The 17,379-nt window shown below is 47.1% G+C and overlaps 2 protein-coding genes across 6 annotated transcripts; one reads left to right on the forward strand and one right to left on the reverse strand.

Annotated features, from left to right (window-relative positions):
- Window positions 1–597: 597 nt before the first annotated feature.
- Window positions 598–16,696, reverse strand: LOC143376517 (phospholipid-transporting ATPase IF). Of its 4 annotated transcripts, XM_076826976.1 has the most exons (20): window positions 16,581–16,696; window positions 16,315–16,451; window positions 7,539–7,643; window positions 7,203–7,457; window positions 6,840–6,992; window positions 6,473–6,771; window positions 6,182–6,396; window positions 5,217–5,503; window positions 4,482–4,661; window positions 4,111–4,258; window positions 3,501–3,643; window positions 3,191–3,430; window positions 2,970–3,112; window positions 2,719–2,878; window positions 2,346–2,654; window positions 1,909–2,095; window positions 1,686–1,831; window positions 1,517–1,620; window positions 961–1,186; window positions 600–874 (listed from the first exon to the last, which is right to left on the reverse strand). In XM_076826976.1, the coding sequence occupies exons 2-20, from the start codon at window positions 16,315–16,317 to the stop codon at window positions 812–814; spliced, it is 3,366 nt and encodes a 1,121-aa protein (XP_076683091.1). In that variant the 5' UTR covers window positions 16,318–16,451; window positions 16,581–16,696; the 3' UTR covers window positions 600–811. The 4 variants fall into 4 exon arrangements, with proteins under 4 accessions (XP_076683092.1, XP_076683089.1, XP_076683091.1 ...); XM_076826977.1 differs by lacking the exons at window positions 16,315–16,451; window positions 16,581–16,696 and adding an exon at window positions 15,485–15,588 and having other exon boundaries at window positions 598–874; window positions 1,909–2,011; XM_076826974.1 differs by lacking the exons at window positions 16,315–16,451; window positions 16,581–16,696 and adding an exon at window positions 15,485–15,588 and having other exon boundaries at window positions 599–874.
- LOC143376518 (2-oxoglutarate dehydrogenase complex component E1) lies at window positions 9,576–16,102 on the forward strand. 2 transcript variants are annotated; one of them, XM_076826979.1, is made up of 14 exons: window positions 9,576–9,682; window positions 9,807–10,088; window positions 10,661–10,871; window positions 10,937–11,114; window positions 11,171–11,286; window positions 11,402–11,541; window positions 11,621–11,766; window positions 12,087–12,276; window positions 12,344–12,565; window positions 12,832–13,108; window positions 13,194–13,279; window positions 13,542–13,862; window positions 13,927–14,214; window positions 15,075–16,101. In XM_076826979.1, exons 2-14 carry the CDS (start codon window positions 9,927–9,929, stop codon window positions 15,273–15,275), a joined length of 2,538 nt encoding a protein of 845 aa, XP_076683094.1. In that variant the 5' UTR covers window positions 9,576–9,682; window positions 9,807–9,926; the 3' UTR covers window positions 15,276–16,101. The 2 variants fall into 2 exon arrangements, with proteins under 2 accessions (XP_076683094.1, XP_076683093.1); XM_076826978.1 differs by having other exon boundaries at window positions 9,670–10,088; window positions 15,075–16,102.
- Window positions 16,697–17,379: the final 683 nt, after the last annotated feature.

A 17,379-nucleotide genomic window follows, 5' to 3' on the forward strand; every position in this document is an offset into this window, starting at 1 on the left:
CGTATGAAGAGTGCTTGCAATAAAACGTTCCCTTTTATATCGAACAACAGTTCCCAGCCTCCACTTAAACTACGCTCCAAAAGTAACTATTCCTCGTAAATAGGAATCGCCTAGAATCACGAGCACGCGAAATTCGAAGCTTCCGCTCGCAAACATTTAGTTGATAAGGTTGTGTCGATTTATCCTTCTTTTATTTCGTACGTTGCAACCCCAAAAGGGGGTTCGGGAATAAATATATGTATCTACGAGTGCCGCTGCGTTTACGCTAAACTGACGAAGGAAGCGTTACTGGAATGATGGGTGGTCTAAGGGATCTCTAACTCTAGTTTTTCCTGATGCATACTGCTTCTGTTCCATCGCTTTTCTTAACAGAGATTGATCTATTCGCGCGTGATTGGTAGGCGTAGGTGTGGCAATTTAGCTTATGATCATTGTGAGAAAGGAAGAAGAGATACGATTGGGAAGTCTACGACTCCCAATGGTGTTTCCTTGAGATTGGAGGGGTTGGAGCACAGTTTACGGTGCCCAATTGTACCTAAAATCCTTGGCTAGGTAGGGGTTTTCAGGTGTTAGGTCTGGGTTAGGTAGGTAGGGGTTTTCAGGGGTGGGGTATGTAATTGTTCAAGGATCCGAGCTTCCAGCCCCGCAGATCAGAAAAGGACACCGCAGGTGCGAGGGTCTTCGGGCCCTCGCCTGCTGAATTTGCTTCGCAGCAGGATCTGAGCGATGGGCGAATCAATGTATAACTTACATTCTGTGTGAAGCAATGCGTGATTTACTAACTTGATGAGCTCACGCAGTCCTGTCGCATCTATACAGTCTTCCTCAGCAGGAAGGTGTTCTTCCACGGAATTAGAACGAATAAGCCTCGAGTCTGTAAATCCAAAATACACTGGTTCACGATCTTTCGCTAACTGAACGGCGTCCGTAATCACAAGGAGAAAGCTGCATCATCGTTACCCATGTCTCTGATGACAGATCCTCTCCGTTATTAATGGTATTCCTGACAGCGTGCTGCGGTTGTTCCTCGTTTCGTCTGGCCACTCGAGCTGGCCTGTAGCTATTGTACGTCAGGACTAAATAGTCGGGAATCAGGCAAACAATGACGATCAATATGGTCAGCAGCCAGAACGTTATCGAGGACACCAATATCTGGAAGACCCTCAGCATGTCGCCGTCGTACCTCCTGAAATTTGTAGCAAAATATTACGGAGGCTTCGGGATATCACAATTGATACTGTTCCCTAGGCTTCTGCCTCTAAAGCCCAGATGGAAAAGATTCCTGACGTTCCGCTGACGTTAAATTTCGTTACAACTGGGCCAAGATATGCAGAAAGCTACCAACCCTCGATGATATGATTGAGGGTTGGTAGGTTCCTGCATGACTTGCCCCAATTTTGCAAATCTTTTTCAGAAGGGCGGCAAATTAAGTCGCGACCAGCATCAATTGCAAAGCGCATCGGTCTTGAAAGCCACGAGACTCTCATTTTCATGATTTAAAGGGCGCAATGCTTACAGGTGTATGAACGAGTAGCCGACGGCGAACGCGAGAAACAGGAATTCTGAGAATATCACTGTCAGCACGAACGGGAACGACCAATACGAACTGTGGAGGAGTACCTGAAAGTCAGAGGAGATTGCGTGAACCGTTTCCTCGTTCATTCGTATGTTGATTACCGACGTACCTGCACATTGGCCATTAACGTGACTAAATGGAAGACGCATGTACTGAAAGTCCAATGGTCCATCGGCGTGTTATTGTACAGAGTGACAGGATTGGTGTGTATGTAAAAGTATGTTATGTAAAATATGGCAAAAGTGTGCCAGAAACCTGAACAGATTTTTATGGAACGTTTAGGATTAGGTTTATCTGAGTTCGACCGGTCGTTAGAAAACTGTTCCCTTTACCTAGGCAAGTCCATATGAGAAACTGCTTCGTGGATAGCAAATAATTATTTTTGTACATTTTGTACAGATAGGGGTAACGCAGCAGTTTATCGGCGTTGTAGTCCTGCTCCAATAATCCGTACGCCAATATTGGCAGCGATGTGAACAATAAATTGAAGAACATTAGAAACATACTGTCGTAAAATGCCTGCAATGAAATCGCCAGAGGCGCCATATAAGAAATGGTATCCTTAGCGTTAGGAGGTATGTACGTATTCTTTAAGGCGCTATTATAGTCTGGGCAAAGTCAATTAACCGCCTGAAGGTTTAAGCAGTCACGAGCCCCGCTTTTATTTTATAGTCACTTCGCCTGTTTGGAGGACAGAAGCCGTGTGCCTTAATGCTTCAAGGGGCCAGTTGCCTTTGGCCCGTCTACAGTTAGCGGATTAAGGCTTCACCTGCATAGAAAAGCCACTGTATATCCCAAACAGTAGCTGCGGCGTTATGAACATGACGTTCTTGTAAAAGAAGTACAACGTCAGGTTGCTGGTCCGCACGTAGTACCAGCGTCCGTGCACCAGCAGGGCTTTTTTTAGAAATCTGAACTTAGCTATGGCGAAATCGGAGCTCATGGTCGCCTGGCGACCTTCTTTGCCCATTATTCCGATCCCAACGTGCGCTTCTTGTATCATCGACACGTCGTTACCCCCGTCGCCAATAGCAGCGGTGTGTGGCCGACTCTTCGCTCGTTTGACTAGACTTACGATCTGCGCAAGAGTGGTCGAAGGGTATCACCTATGTAGTCCTTCACGCGTCTCATGACCAACTTACCTCGCTCTTCTGCAACGGCGTCAGCCTGCAACAGACCACCGCCTCGCAGGCCATTCCTATGAACCTCATTTGCTGAGCATGGTTCTTCAGTGCGATCGTAATGCTGCTACTGTCGATCAGTAGACCGTACTGCTTGCTAGGCTCAAGCTTTATTCGTCTCCTGGAAAAGGAACAATTGCGTTACTCCGCCGAGGCATAGAGGGGACGTTATGGCAGACGATTGTCCTGAAGGATTGCAGAGATGCACCTACTCAAAATCTATTAGTTGCTGGGCGCAATATCGCTCCTCCGTTACTTCCAGCATCCTCAGTACCTCGGTGCCCTCTTTGAACTGTCCGCAGAAGTAGGCTATGTTCTCCGCGGTTTCCGCTTTGTCCCCAGTCAGCACCCATATCTAACCACCGCGAACCAACAGATTTAGCGATTTAGCTTCAATCGACCGGTTACTTTCGAGGTAATTCACCGGAATTACTTTAATGCCGGCGACTCGTAGACACTCGAGCGTGTCTTCCACGGAGTCCTGGAGGCGATCCTCAACCGCGGTCACGCCCAGCAAAGTGAGGCCACTTTCCATCAGTTCGTAAGCCCTCTCCATATACGCTGCTCGCTCGGCGCCGATTATCTGCCTGGCGTGGTCCACTCGCTGTATCAATCTGTCGTACTCCACCTGATCGAGCTTCTTATACGCCACGACCATGGTTCGCAAGCCTCTCTGAAAGACGGGTTCTTGTTAATCGAGCTTGAGTTAACGAGGGAAGTGGACCAGGGGGTGGCTGACGTACCATGGAAAAATCAGCCACGTGGGCGATTGTTTCGTTGATCTTCCCGGAGACTACCAGAGGCAGAATGGCCGAATCCGCGCCTTTGCAGTACAGCCAAATATCGCCGGCAGTGTCCTTCACTATCACCGACATCCTCTTTCGCTCTGTCGGGGAGGAACTTTTAATAAATACCCTTAGGTATGCGGAATTTGTAAAATTACAGGGATAAGAAAATTTTGGTCAAATTCACCCAATATCATATATTTACAAGAAACGAGCATATAAAGATAAAACTCAGTTCATCTAATTATTGCGGTTTAATATTTTAAGAACTTATTATATTGCTATAATAGAAAAAAATGATAAAAATGGAAAAAATAAAATTGAAAAGAAATTATTGTTATTATATTATTATTTATTATTGACGGTTATTATTTATTTAAAGATATGAAGGAGTTCCAGTTCGAATAATACATTAGAAAAGGAGGAATGAGGATTTGTGGTTCGATTTTGGGTCAAAATGGCCCAATTTCCGTACAAGGGTTAGTTTGACCAGCAGGCGGAGGCTTCCTCAGAAGAAATTTCCCTGATCTGTGAAGCTCCTCCGCTCACAGCAACGACGAATACGAACCGGAAGTGAACTCCAGGATCTCGAGCTTCTCGAAGTCCAGCACGCTGCCGTTGATATTAAGCTCTATCATGTCGTTGGAGGAGCTTTGGAAGACGATCCCGCATCTGGCGCTGACCTCGACCAAAGCCTTCTCATCTGCCGATGCTGCCTACCACACAGCGATCACATATTTCTCTGATTCCGAAAGTTTCAGGAAATACGCGCGATAATTCGTCAGCTCGAATTAGATACAGCACGAGGCGCTAATATTGACATTGTCGCTTAGCTCGATGGCTGGCGCGTTAACACGGCTAATGGCGCGAATCTGCCGTCAGCTGTTGTTTATCCATCGGCGATAAAAATAAGCGAACTCACGCGTCAGCCGTTTTTACCTGGTACTCTGGTAAGTCCGGGTGCATCATCAGGGAGCTGTTGACCCGCAGGATCTTCTTCTGCCTGAAGCTCTCGCGGAATTCCGTGCGCCTAGCGATGACGGCGGGCCTCTGACTCGGGGGTGTGATTTGGACTGTGTGGCACAGGGCGAGGCTTATCATGAACTGCCAGACTTCTGGCTGCAATTGGAATTAATTGATTACGCTTACTATTCAAATATTAAGACGCCCCAATTCAATGTACACGCACACTGCATTCCACTTTAGAGCGGACTCGTTCCGCGCAGGGATATACTGTCGATTGGTAGGGAACCGGCAGGGAAAGTACCAATCGCGTGTGTCAGATCCGTGGAAGCTGCGCAAATCAGTAGGGGCGTAGGTCCGCTCTTATATGGAATGGAGTGTAGTACATGTTACCAGATCCAGATTTGATCTTTTAAGGGTTGATTAGGGCAAAATTTAGAAATTGGATTTTAGGGATTTGTGTTGTTCGGCTAAAACCAAGTACCAATATCGAATTGGGCCGAAGAGATTCTGAGGAATCGGTGAAAACACATTTTACCCCTTTCCACCCCCTTAGAGACAGAATTTCCAAAAATCCTTCCTCAGTGGGTGCCTACGTGGTAAAAAACAATGTGCTTTGCAAATTTCACGTTCCTAGGTCAAACGGTTTGAGGTGGGCGTTGATGATTCAGGCAGCATATACCTATATATAATAATATATAAATTATTCACCTGCCAGACTGTCAGCTTCACGGCCTCCCGCTCGTCCCCGCTAGGAGGTAACAGGTAAAGCTGCCCGTCGCAGTCTCTCTCCATGTACGTTACGCCGTTGATGGAGCAACGCCTGAACACCATCAGGTTCTCGGTGAGTGTGCCGGTCTTGTCCGTGAAGAGGAACTCGACCTGACCGAGCTCCTCGTTCAAGTCCGACGTGTTCGCCAGCGCAGGCTGATCGCTGTCCTCGTCGTACATGTCCATGTCCCAGCTGAAGAAAAACGAACTGAGGAATTTTTGTAATTCTGCAACGAGAACAATTGATCGCAGCTGATCAGATTTCGAAACTTTGGTATCGCGCGACAAAGCAGGGAATCCACCTGGAAGCTAAGCTAACAGGGGAAATCGTGCAACTTCTTGTGCAAGGAGAGTACTTCATCCGTAACACAAAACTATTTTTTGGAAATCCCCCTCGAGAATGGTGAGTGATATCGAAAAGAAGTTTAAATATAAGTTGCATCTTTTTTTTATAATTACAAAACTGCGTAAAAATAATTATTAAAAAATTCACACTTTTCAAGTTATCCCCACCACCAATCCTTAATTCGTTAATTATTTTTATGCAGTTTTGTGGATGTAAAAAAAAGATTCCGCATTTTTTTTCAAGAGGTCACTTCATCCCCTTAAACTGCTCTATGGTAGTCTACTTGCACACAAAGTTGCATAATTTTCTGAATTTCCAAACTTCCCTCTGTAAGCTGTGCTATGTCTGGCTGTGCTATAAAACATTAAGAACATAGCACAGCTTAGCTTACCTTTGGTGGAAACGGTTCCATAAGGATGTATCGAAGCTAATATTTTAAAACTTATCGTAGCCCAGCTTAGCTTAGCTCTCAGATGGATTCCCGGCTGAAGTTTCAAAAGGGTGACGAGGAAGGATGAATTTGATGCGTAAAGTAAGCTCAGAAGAGAGTGATCTTTACCTATAGTAACGTAGAGCGATATGGGCACGATGTAATTGTACAGAAGCATGAAGCCTAGAAAATCGTTGAACAAGGTCTGGAAGGTGATGGAATCGCTGGGGCCTAAGTACGTCCTCCAATTTGCCTTCACTTCCATTATCAGTTTCAACATGCAGGACTCAAGCGTTTCGGCCAGCAGCAGGACCATAAATATGACGATGTACATGTTAATGGATCTGCAATTGAGTAGCAGCTTATCTGAGCAACTTGAGTCCACTCAACTGATTGGAACATGGCTTACTTCTCACTTACTTCTCGGTCGTAGAGAATTTGTTGCTCCTGATCTTCGAGTTCAAGGACAACTTGGTGTCCCGGCCGGTGTAAACCGCGCACCCGATGATGTACTCGGTGTCCTTCAACCTGGACCCGCGAAGCAACAGATTCTCAATCGTCAGATACGTGCTGCTCGTCTCATTGTTGCCATTATTAACTTCCAGCGTGCCGTAAAACTCATAGAGAGCGGAGGAGGGATGCTGGCAGGTGATGGTAGCTTCCATGGACACTATCTCCGCCACGGACATCTTGGAGACCGTCTTCGGGACCATCAGCGTCTAGGCGAGTAAGGATTTCATCGTGATACTTGATCGGAGTCAGCTATTACCAGCTCCGCCCGCATTACCTTCAAGTTAGTCTCGCCGTCGAGGTTCGACGTCGTGACGTAGCAGCGCTCCGAATCCTCCGTGCTACAAAGTAGCAGGATATCGCAGGGGATATCCTGGTCCCGGCGCACCTTCACCAGATCCCCGACTACTATATGCTCGCAATGAATGTTCTGAAAACACCGATAATTATAACGTGAATATCCTTGTAAAATTCGCTCAAAGGAAAAGACGTAATGTCTCACGTCAGCGATAGCTTATCGGGTACGACGGTTCTACAAATAGAATTAGCGGTACAACTTTCAGCGTTAATCATTGAGTGGTATTTAGATAAGGAAACGCGTATTGATTAGAATAATATATGGTTGCGATTTTCCCCCGACCTGCACGCATTTATTGCGGATAACGGTGATGAGCGTCCGATTCACCCGTTGATCCAGCACGTGCCGAAGATAGTCCTCGTACCCTTGCTTGCAAGCAGTTACCAGTATGACGAAGCACAGCGGTAGAACGCTGGTCAGTGGCGAAATAGGGGACTCCGTTAGGAGGGATATCAGGGCTGTTATGAGGAAATAGAAGTTTGCGATCCGCCTGAACTGCTCGAAGAGGTTCCGCGGCAGGAAGTTCCAAACTGTGTACTGCGGAAGGAAACATGTTGAGCGTTTCAGCTGATAAAGCGTGGCATATTTACACGCGGCTAATTCATTGGTGACTCGTACCTTCTTCGAAACGATACGATTACTCGGAAAGCTCGTTCGCGCTGGATCGTTTCTGTGGCTGATCGTTACAACCCTGTGGTCCGTGTATAGGGAAGAGCCGGTACCCTATAAACACAAGATTACACCGCGGTCTCTTCTTATTATCTGCCGCAGCATTGAGCAAGGCTTCCCGTGGCAAGCATTTATTTAGTAACGCAAAGCAGTTAGGTCAGCAAACTTTGCAGTGCGCCTACATGCTTCTTAATCGTTATACCACGAGCCACAGGGAATTAAGGGGTAGGATAACTTTAGAGAATAACAAACAGATTGTTTTTCAGATTTTTCTATTTGAGTCATTCAGTGGTGGAATTTTTCCAACGGCGACACGGTTGGACCTGGAATAAGAGGACAAAAGGTTTTGTAATTTACACACTAAATACTAGAGAATTCCTGCAGTGCCTAAGAAAAGAAGCTGAATATAATTCTGCTTTCACGTTGCACCGTGAAAGTTGGTGACAGCCAAACCTGCGCCTATCCCTTCAGTTGTTTCTTTTCTGAGAAGTTTCGGAGCCGTCCACTGTGAACTTGGGGCCAGTGTATATGACATCCCTATGACATCCGGATGCCAGTAAAACCGAACAGCTTTGGCGAAGGATTTTGACACCTTGATAGCGACCGTGAAAATTCCGCACTCCCGCGCATCTAACGACAAGGTTAACGCTTGGGAGATGTACACGTTCCTCGCCCATCATCTCTACCGCAGATTTCCGTGTTGGCGCGGGGACACGCGAGTTCCCACGCGCGTTCCTCTCGTGGCGGCCGACGCTCGGAAGTGGCTGGCGCGCTTCAAACACGACGGGAGCGATGGGAAAAACAAGAGATTCGACTCGTTGCTGATTATGAACAACAGCCAGTACCTGGACCACCTGTACCACATGTGGCTCAAGGATCCGCAGTCCGTGAATCCCTCGTGGGACGAGTTCTTCAGGACGGTCTACGCGGACGAGCTTCAGCAGCAACCGCAGCCGATGGTCGCGAGTCCTTCGTCTGCGCCCATCCGCGTTGAATCGTCGTCTCGGACGATTCCAGCGAATCTGGCCGCCGCGACGGCCTCAGGTGGGCTTGCCTTTCACATTTCATGCGTTTCAGGGGTAACGGCGCGATGATAGGCAAAAAATGGTGGGATAATTCTGGGGGTGATTTTAAAGAAATTCATCAACCTTATTAGAAACTAGCTGACCCAGACCCGTCATCCGGTTTCACTCGGGAATTATTTATGATGTTTCGCACGTTCTTCGTTCTCGTGCCGAAACTTTGATTCCTCTCCCAGCCCTGCTAAGGTCAGCTCAAGTCTGACCGTATCAGGTCTCTTTTCCCTCTACTAGAAAGGACCCGTCAAATTCACCGAAGTAGTCTCGGCAAACATCGGTTCCGTAGTGGTTTTTTAATTAAGGACGGCCCCTTATTCGTCTAATTTCCGCGTGCGGGCTGGGTGTCTGAAAGGAAAGTTGCGGGTTCGCACCAGCCGATAGCCGGTTCCCGATCCACCACGTATCCCTTGTTGTTCCCGGACACAAAAAGACAAAAAGTTTTGTAATCTACACATAAAATATTGACCTCTGATGGAATGGTGAACATTTGAATTTTGTAGCGGACAAAAAAGAATTGTATTCAAATGCTCGCTATTCCTTGAAAAATCAATATTTTTTTTAAATCTTTGGTACTTTTCTAGTATTTAGTGTGTAGATTACAAAGTTTTGTGCCTTTTTGTTCCAGGTCCAACGGTGCTGACTTGAATAATTCCACCGCGAAGTGACTCAAATGGAAAGTACGTATCGGCTGTATGGGTATTGCGTCGTTATTGAAAAAATCTGAAAAAGTTTTTTCGTTCTTATATGTACGTATCATAAAAACCTTATGTTACATTTTTAACAAAGTTGCTGAATTTCGCTAAAATCACCTGCAAAGTTATTCTATGAATTTGGCCTATCATCGTGGCCTTACGCGTTAAATCGAAGCAGCCGAGTCTAACGATTTCCTTTTGCCCCTGACCAGCGCCCTTGTTCCCGCAGCAGTGGTCCAGGGAGAAATCGTCCGGCGAGCTGCAGGGCGATCAGTACATACACGGGGTCCTCGATATCAACGCCACCATTCGAGCTTATCAGGTATCTGTGGCGGATTAGGGAGCTTGATACGGGATCTACGGGGTGTCTTGTTGGAGTACCCTGCATTGAGGAGTCTCGCTGGCTGAGTCCAAGTGGGATTCATATGGAATTTTCTCGGCTCAAGGCGCGAGGTCATCTGATAGCCGACACCGATCCGTTGGGCATACAGAACCCGGAATCGAAGAATCTTCAAGGTACTCCGAATCTACCACCCGCGGTCGTGGTGCGAGAGCACCTTAAGGGGATGACAGAAGCCGACATGGACAGAGAATTCCCCCTTGCACCTTTCACCGTGATCGGTGGCCCTAAAAGGAGCCTACCCTTGAAGGAAATCCTGATGCGATTGAACCAAGTTTACTGCGGGCATTTGGGCCTCGAGTACACTTACATTCACGATTTGCATGAGGTAGGTGTTGTAGAGGAAGTGGTGGAAATATAGGCTAGGGTGTAAATAAGGTCACAGTGGGTGTTTCGCTCTAGGTGTAAAAGTACGACTGGGAAAGGAAAGGAGCTGTGGGAAACAGATCCTTAAAAGATTTTGCAGGTATGTTTGTTTTATTTTTTTAACATTAATCTATTGAACTAAGAGTTAATTTGCTATGAGCACTATATTGCTGACATTGCAAGCTTGCTTTAGCATTATTTTTCAATGACTTTCCCTGTAGCCCATATTTGGATCACACTTTCGAAAACGAAGGTTCCTGTTATTACTTTAAATACAGAATTTGAAAGAAACATTACTTTTCTGCAGCTTATTTCAACTTTGTATCACAAAGTATATATATTTAACACATAGATTCAAGTGTCGCGTGATAAAAATCTTCAGCAGGTGTGGCAAAAATCTTGGAATAAATGTGCTAGCCCACATTTAGACCACTTCCTCTACGCCGGGCGAATATTAGGAATCGTGTGAGAGGAAATTCTATTATCCGACAAGGGTGTGTTGGAATATCTAAAGCTCTCTCTGATCGTTTCCAGTTAGACTGGCTGAGAGATAAATTCGAAGTGCCAGGTGCTTGGGAGTTGACAGCGGAGCACAGGAAGTTCATCTGGATGGATGTGATGAGGGCGTCAACGTTCGAGGCCTTCCTGCAGAAGAAGTATCCCACCGAGAAGAGGTTCGGCCTCGATGGCTGCGAGTCGTTCATCCCGTCGATGATACAGTGCATAGAGACATGCGCTGAGAAGGGTATAGTCGCGTTCCCCTCGTTTAAAACAGACTTCGGGACGAGTACAGCGAAAGGTTTCCCACAGGTGCGGAGACCGTCGTGATAGGCATGGCGCATCGTGGCCGTTTGAACGCCTTGATCAACGTCTGCTCGAAGCCGCTGTTCCAATTGTTGACTCAGTTCTCTTCCTTCACTATGGAGGGCTTTGGCTCCGGCGACGTGAAATACCATTTGGGGACGCACGCCGAGAGAATATTAGAGAGGTAACTGAGGGTACTGTACCCCGTACGATCCCTTTAACGCTCTCCTGGATTCGCAGGAGCAAGAAGAAGATTATGGTGGCCTTGATAGCTAATCCTTCGCACCTCGAGGCGATCAATCCTGTGGTGGTTGGCCGTGTTCGAGCGGAGCAAGTGGAGAAAAACGACACCCCGCGTTTGTATCTTATTTCATAGCGAGACGCGTCCACGACCCGTGCCTCTGCATCCGTCTAAACGAGCACGGCAGAGGTAATCGGGAAGCTCGAGGCTTGACAATTCCTCTGTTCCAGTTGGCAAGAAGTCAGTGCCCATTTTGGTCCACGGGGATGCTGCCTTCTCGGGCCAAGGCGTCGTCTACGAAACCATGCACTTGACCAACCTGCCGGAGTACACCACTGGCGGTGTCATTCACATTGTTATCAATAATCAGGTAACAGCTTCTACCAGAAATTCAATAGACAGTTGAGCCTTCGGACCATTGGTTTTTATATGATTTCCACGAATCGCAGATTGGTTTCACTACCGACCCGAGGTACTCCAGGTCCAGCGAGCACTGCACCGACGTAGCTCGCGTTGTCAATGCCCCCATATTCCACGTGCACGGCGATGACCCCGACTTGGTCACCTACGCGAGCCAAGTAGCCAGCGAATACAGGTACAAGGGAACTTTCCCTCCGGAAATTAATAGCAGCACAATAGTAGCGCAATATTTACATAATGTGTTACCCTGGTCACCTGTGTGCGTCGTGCACCTTGCACGCGCGACCTGCTGGGGCTGCGTGCACTCGTAAGAATACTGTGGCCTGGCGTTAAAGTGTGTTTTCATTCATGAAAACCGAGATAACCCGAGCGCGCCGATAATCATCGCACTTTCACGTGTCGTATCGGGAACAAATGATACTTCTCCCGATATAAATACGTACTCGAGATCAAAGCCCCTTGATGTAATCGCCGTTCTGTACGTTAACGAAACAGAGCACAGTTCCACAACGACGTGGTGGTAGACATCGTGGGGTACAGAAGAAACGGCCACAACGAGCTCGACGAGCCAATGCTCACGCAGCCCCTGATGTACAAACGCATAAGACAGCATCCGGACGTACTCACCGTCTACACTGAGAAGCTGATAAAGGAGGGAGTGATCACCGAAGCCTTCGCCGCAGAAGTACGCGCGCAAATAATACGGTATAGTTGGATGTTTGATTCATCGCAAAGACGCGTTCTCTTTCCAGGAAATTCAGAAATACTTGGACCACTGCGAGGCGGAGTTGAAAAAGGCGCAAGGGATAGACTCGATGAACATGAGAGATTGGCACGACGTACCGTGGACCGATTTCTTCTCAAATCAGAGCCCCACGCGCCCCATACCACCCACTGGCATCGACCTTAACACGATCGAGACGATCTGCAAGGCTGTATCGACGCCACCTAAAGATATCGAGGTGCACAACGTGGTACGTTAGAGGTGAAAACAGCTCCTTGTGCACCTCTGCTATAGTAGATCGTAGCGTTCGACACAGTTTCCGCTGCGAAATTTGTTTCTTCCGATTTATCTTCTTGGGGTGTCGAAGTGGATCTCGAAAAACTTTGGGAGCTACGTTGCATCTTTATTTTTAAGAACCGACCACCTCGTAAGGAAGGTTCTTGGATAGATCCAAGGCTCGTAGGTATGAGTCGGTGCAGGAGATGCGATTACAAGTTTGCGCAACCTTTCGCGTAGGTTACGAGAACAATGGACAGACGAACGCAGCTGAAGGAGTCCGGCCTGGCGGACTGGGCGATGGGCGAATGCCTAGCGTTTTCAAGTTTGTTGAAGGAAGGCCACCACGTGAGATTATCCGGCCAGGATGTCGAAAGGGGGACCTTCTCTCACCGCATACACGTCATTCATGACCAGAGCAGGGACAAAACGTGGAAGAATATTCTTCATGGTATTTGGCAGGGCCAAGCCCTCTACACCGTCAGCAACTCATCGTTATCGGAAGTGGGCGTATGCGGTGAGTGTTTCGTGGAATAGAAAAAGTAGAAGAACGTAAAACGCGATAAGAAAGTTGACTGAATCGTTGCTTACCGCAATTACAGGGTTCGAGCTGGGATACTCGACCTACAATCACAATGCCCTGACGATTTGGGAGGCCCAGTTCGGCGATTTCTCTAACTCGTGCCAGGTAATTCTTTCTCGGTATAACTGAAACTTTCTATCGGTTATTTAGTTGTCGTCGAGCAGTGGCGAACGATAAGCCGTTTTGATCGTTTCGATAGCTTGAAGGTCCAGTAACGATTCCAATGTCCAATGCGAGGCGAACTTGATGGATATCTGAATTACTTGTCACTATTTATCGTAGGTCCTGCGGAATAATCTTTCTCCGCGGGGTGTGGTAATATTATATAGCGAATAAACAGTGGTTACTCGAGCGAAATGACCTTCAGGTGATCCTGGACACTCTTCTGGCTTCCGGGGAAACGAAATGGGGCAGGCAAGTAGGATTGATTGTTCTTCTACCCCACGGGATGGAGGGCCAAGGGCCAGAGCATTCGTCTGGGAGACTGGAACGATGCCTCGAGCTCTGTGACGACGATTGCGCCTACCTACCGGGCACGGAACCAAGCGCGCCGCAGGGCGAAACCCTTGAACAGATCATGACCCGTCAGCTTTTCGAGATAAACTGGATCGTTTGCAACCTGACCACCCCCGCGAACCTCTTCCACGCATTTCGCCGTCAGATCCTCATGCCGTTTCGAAAGCCTTTGGTTAGACACGATCTTCAATGCTTGCTTAATCTCCTCACGCCTAGCAATCCATCCCTTCGAATAGGTGATTATGTCGCCCAAATCCCCGCTGCGTCACGCATTGGCGGTGTCCCCTTTCGCAGACATGGAAACCGGCACCTCCTTCATGCCTGTTCTCGCAGACCAGTTCGTTAAGCCAGGAGGTGTTATACAGAAGGTGTTAATTTGTACCGGGAAGGTGTTCTACGAGCTGGTCGCGGAGCGCCGGCGGAAACAGTTGGAGGACAAAATAGTGATCGTTCGCGTCGAGCAGCTTTGCCCATTCCCGTATCAGCTTCTCGCCCAGGAAATTGACAAATACCCGAACGCTAAGGTAGAGGATCTTAGAGAGCAAGAACCAGGTGCGCGGGCCGCAATTCTTTCAATTGTAAACCTATGTCAGAAATAACAAATTCATCCTACAAATTAAAATTCTTTGATTAGTGTATTTAAGTATTTAATATTGCGGCCCGCGTCGAGTATTAAGGTAGGCTCTCACTACGCCTCATCTCGCCTCCCCTCGGCGCAACTTCTTTTCGCACTCACATCTAGGCTCGCGTCGCCTCGGTTTTTCCGTACCTCTCGCCTCTCTTCTTCAAAATATTCTCGTGGAAGAATCCGCGGCTCGGAGTCGCGCCGAGCCGAGGCGAGGCATATTGAGAGCCAAACTTTAAGGTAGGCTCTTACTACGCCTCGCCTTGCCTCACCTCAGCTCATTTTATTCTTCCTATGCTGTTCTTATGTAGTTTGACCATTTGACTCGCACTGCGCCTTGCCTCGCCTCGTTTTGGCGCGCCTCCGAGCCGCGGATTCTTCCTTCAGAATATTTTGAGGAAGAGAGGCGAGGCGAGCCAAGGCGAGGCGTAGTGCGAGTGGATGCAATGTCACCGCACAGGAAGAGGTTCCCTGAGCAACTGACCAAACACATGAACCGAGGCAAGCTCAGATAACTTCAGGTACAGAAAACGGAGGCGACGCGAGCCTAGATGTGAGTGCGAAAAGAAATTGCACCGAGGCAATGCGAGCCTACCTAAATGTGAGTGCGAAAAGAAATTGCGCCGAGGCGAGGCCTAGTGAGAGCCAACCTTTAGATTTCCACTTTTGGCCCCCCACGGGACGAAGCTTGCTCATCACCTGTATAGAACGTCCCGTTCAATTAGAAGACGCCGTTCGATCATTTCTCATCTATTTCAGATCATGTGGCTGCAAGAGGAGCACAAGAATCAGGGCGGCTATTACTACGTGAGGGACAGGATTGCCTTAGCCTTGGGTATGCCCGTAAAAGACATTGCCTACGGTGGTCGACCCGTGTCAGCCGCTCCGTCAACCGGCAGCAAGATCATCCACCTAACGGAGCTGAACGACATGATGACGATGGCTATGAACCTCGATTGATCCATAGCGATCAATCGTTAAAGACGAATCACTGTTTCACAATGGTCTAAAATGACACAGGAAATGCCTGAGACGGTAAGATAACGCGCGAGCAAATAATCGAATTCAACGCCATCGAGTAAATAATCACTCGCCCCTTCTTTTCTCACTTCTCTTTCCGTAAGTGACCTCATTTATTTCTAATTTCTACCGAGTAAAGGCTAACTCACCAAAAGGCACAGGTACTTAGCATGCGCCTTTTTGCGGCTCGAGCAAGTCCCTCCGTCGAAACAACTCCACATCGCATTGCCGATTAAAATTTACCAATCTACGTCGCGGTTGCAACAAGCAGACGCGCGATGTGCGAAATATGACTGAACTTGAGAACTCTCTAGGTCTAGGTCTAGGTGGATGGTGCTAATAGCCGACGCGACCCACACACATGGACGCGCGTGTCAACGAGATTATTGTATCTGGATCGAGCGCCACGATTTCTCTATGCGACCTCACTCGTCCCTGCAAAGTGATGTATTTATTCCATCGAAGCTCACCCTTCAAGTAATTGCGTTAATCCTGAATCCTGCAACGTTTTATCATCCACGAGCGGTATCTGACAAATTTGTACATTTTACGTTACAGTACGATTATAAATCTATATAAGTAAAGAAAACACGAGTCTCGTTTAGTTTTCTTCGCTTGGACGGATTTTGTCTCTCATGCTGAATGCATTAAGGAATCTGACGCGGAATAAATTTATGCGATCGTCCGATGCACAGCACCCAACCAGGAATAATTAAACGTGGGCGACCCTGAGTGATCTACCGCGAGCGGCGCTAGATATTTTTCAAACGTCCAGTTTCTGGTTTGCACGACACGTGTAATACTTTACCGCTAATTGCCATGCGAGTTACTTTAATTCCTTGGGAATCTGTGACAGAAGCATTTTCAACGCACATGCACAACGAAAGGTTGCTGCAGAACTCGCGAGCGTGCGATAGCATTACCTAATGCCGCCTGATGTTTAGTTCAGCAGACGCTTCTGAATATAAAATTCGCTCACCATTTTGACAGCAGATCTGAAAAAAGCCAAAGTCCTCCTATCGGCGGATCTTCCTTTCCCCACTCCGGTGGCTGTTATCTTTACTTTATCGCTTTATTCGCTGGTTGGATAGGATGGTCTTGGTCATTTCGTATTCACTGTTATAAAAATGTCACACTGAAAACAAACTTTACCGCGATACGAGTTAATGCAAGCGAGTATGCCGTTTAATTTACTGTAAATTGTTGTGATGGACGTCAGCGTGACATGCTTGGCGATCCACTTACCCGAATCAAAGTCCCTTGTTTTTTAACCGGACAACTTGGGAACGCGGGCAGAGCGAGGTAAAGCAATCGATTCGCTGCCAATATACCTGTAAGCCTGACTGGTAACTGAGATATTCTACCGTGACAACGGATAAAAAATTCTTTATCCGCTCATCAACGATCACCAATACACGCTCCAGCCTATCAGGCACCGAAAAGATAAGCGATTTCCGTACTTATCTAACAGGTTCTGCGGTCGCCAAATACGCAAATTTGAATCGACTGATAATTGTGCCTTAAAGGAGAACCGTAGAAATTGGTGAATTTTCAACCTGGCTGGCGACGTATTTTATTGTACTTTATTTTTCATAACTTTTCCAAATATTCCTAACTGTAAATATTAAACAGTTCAGTACATATACTATTATCAAAAAATGTATCTTTATTAAAATATGACGATGTGTAGAGTGTACGTAGATTTTTGTGGTTGTCTGTAAATCGGGAGGAAATCCCCTACATATTCACAATGTTTCAGAACTTTTGGAATTTCCGGCTTCGGTATTATTTTCAAAAAGATAGGATGAAAATTATGAAAATTGTGATATTCGTCATTGGACGATACTACATTGTAAGTTAACGCGTGCGTTCTCTGTGTTTGGCACTCGTCGTTCGGCCGGGCTCGACACTCAGCGGCTTGATTAAAAAAATTATCTTTGTTCGTCCTAAATCTTTTTATCTTTTATTCATAATTTCAGATTTTTATTTAGATAACCTTTTACTTAACTCTGCCAGCCAGGTCGAAAATTGACCAATTTCTACC

Source organism: Andrena cerasifolii, chromosome 14 (assembly GCF_050908995.1).
Source record: "Andrena cerasifolii isolate SP2316 chromosome 14, iyAndCera1_principal, whole genome shotgun sequence".
NCBI classification, from domain to species: domain Eukaryota; kingdom Metazoa; phylum Arthropoda; class Insecta; order Hymenoptera; family Andrenidae; genus Andrena; species Andrena cerasifolii.

What these genes read in the sequence shown, in the direction of transcription:
- LOC143376518 (XM_076826978.1), top strand. Translation starts at nt 9,786, where the DNA reads ATGGAATTTTCTCGGCTCAAGGCGCGAGGTCATCTGATAGCCGACACC. An exon ending in GGAGAAAAACGACACCCCGC is followed by an intron (nt 11,287 to 11,401) that starts GTTTGTATCTTA and finishes CCTCTGTTCCAG; the next exon opens with TTGGCAAGAAGTCAGTGCCC. An exon ending in CAAGTAGCCAGCGAATACAG is followed by an intron (nt 11,767 to 12,086) that starts GTACAAGGGAAC and finishes TTAACGAAACAG; the next exon opens with AGCACAGTTCCACAACGACG.
- LOC143376517 (XM_076826974.1), bottom strand. Translation starts at nt 15,556, where the DNA reads ATGTGGAGTTGTTTCGACGGAGGGACTTGCTCGAGCCGCAAAAAGGCG. An exon ending in ACGGCGAGACTAACTTGAAG is followed by an intron (nt 6,772 to 6,839) that starts GTAATGCGGGCG and finishes TTACTCGCCTAG; the next exon opens with ACGCTGATGGTCCCGAAGAC. An exon ending in GGCTACTCGTTCATACACCT is followed by an intron (nt 1,187 to 1,516) that starts GTAAGCATTGCG and finishes TACAAATTTCAG; the next exon opens with GAGGTACGACGGCGACATGC.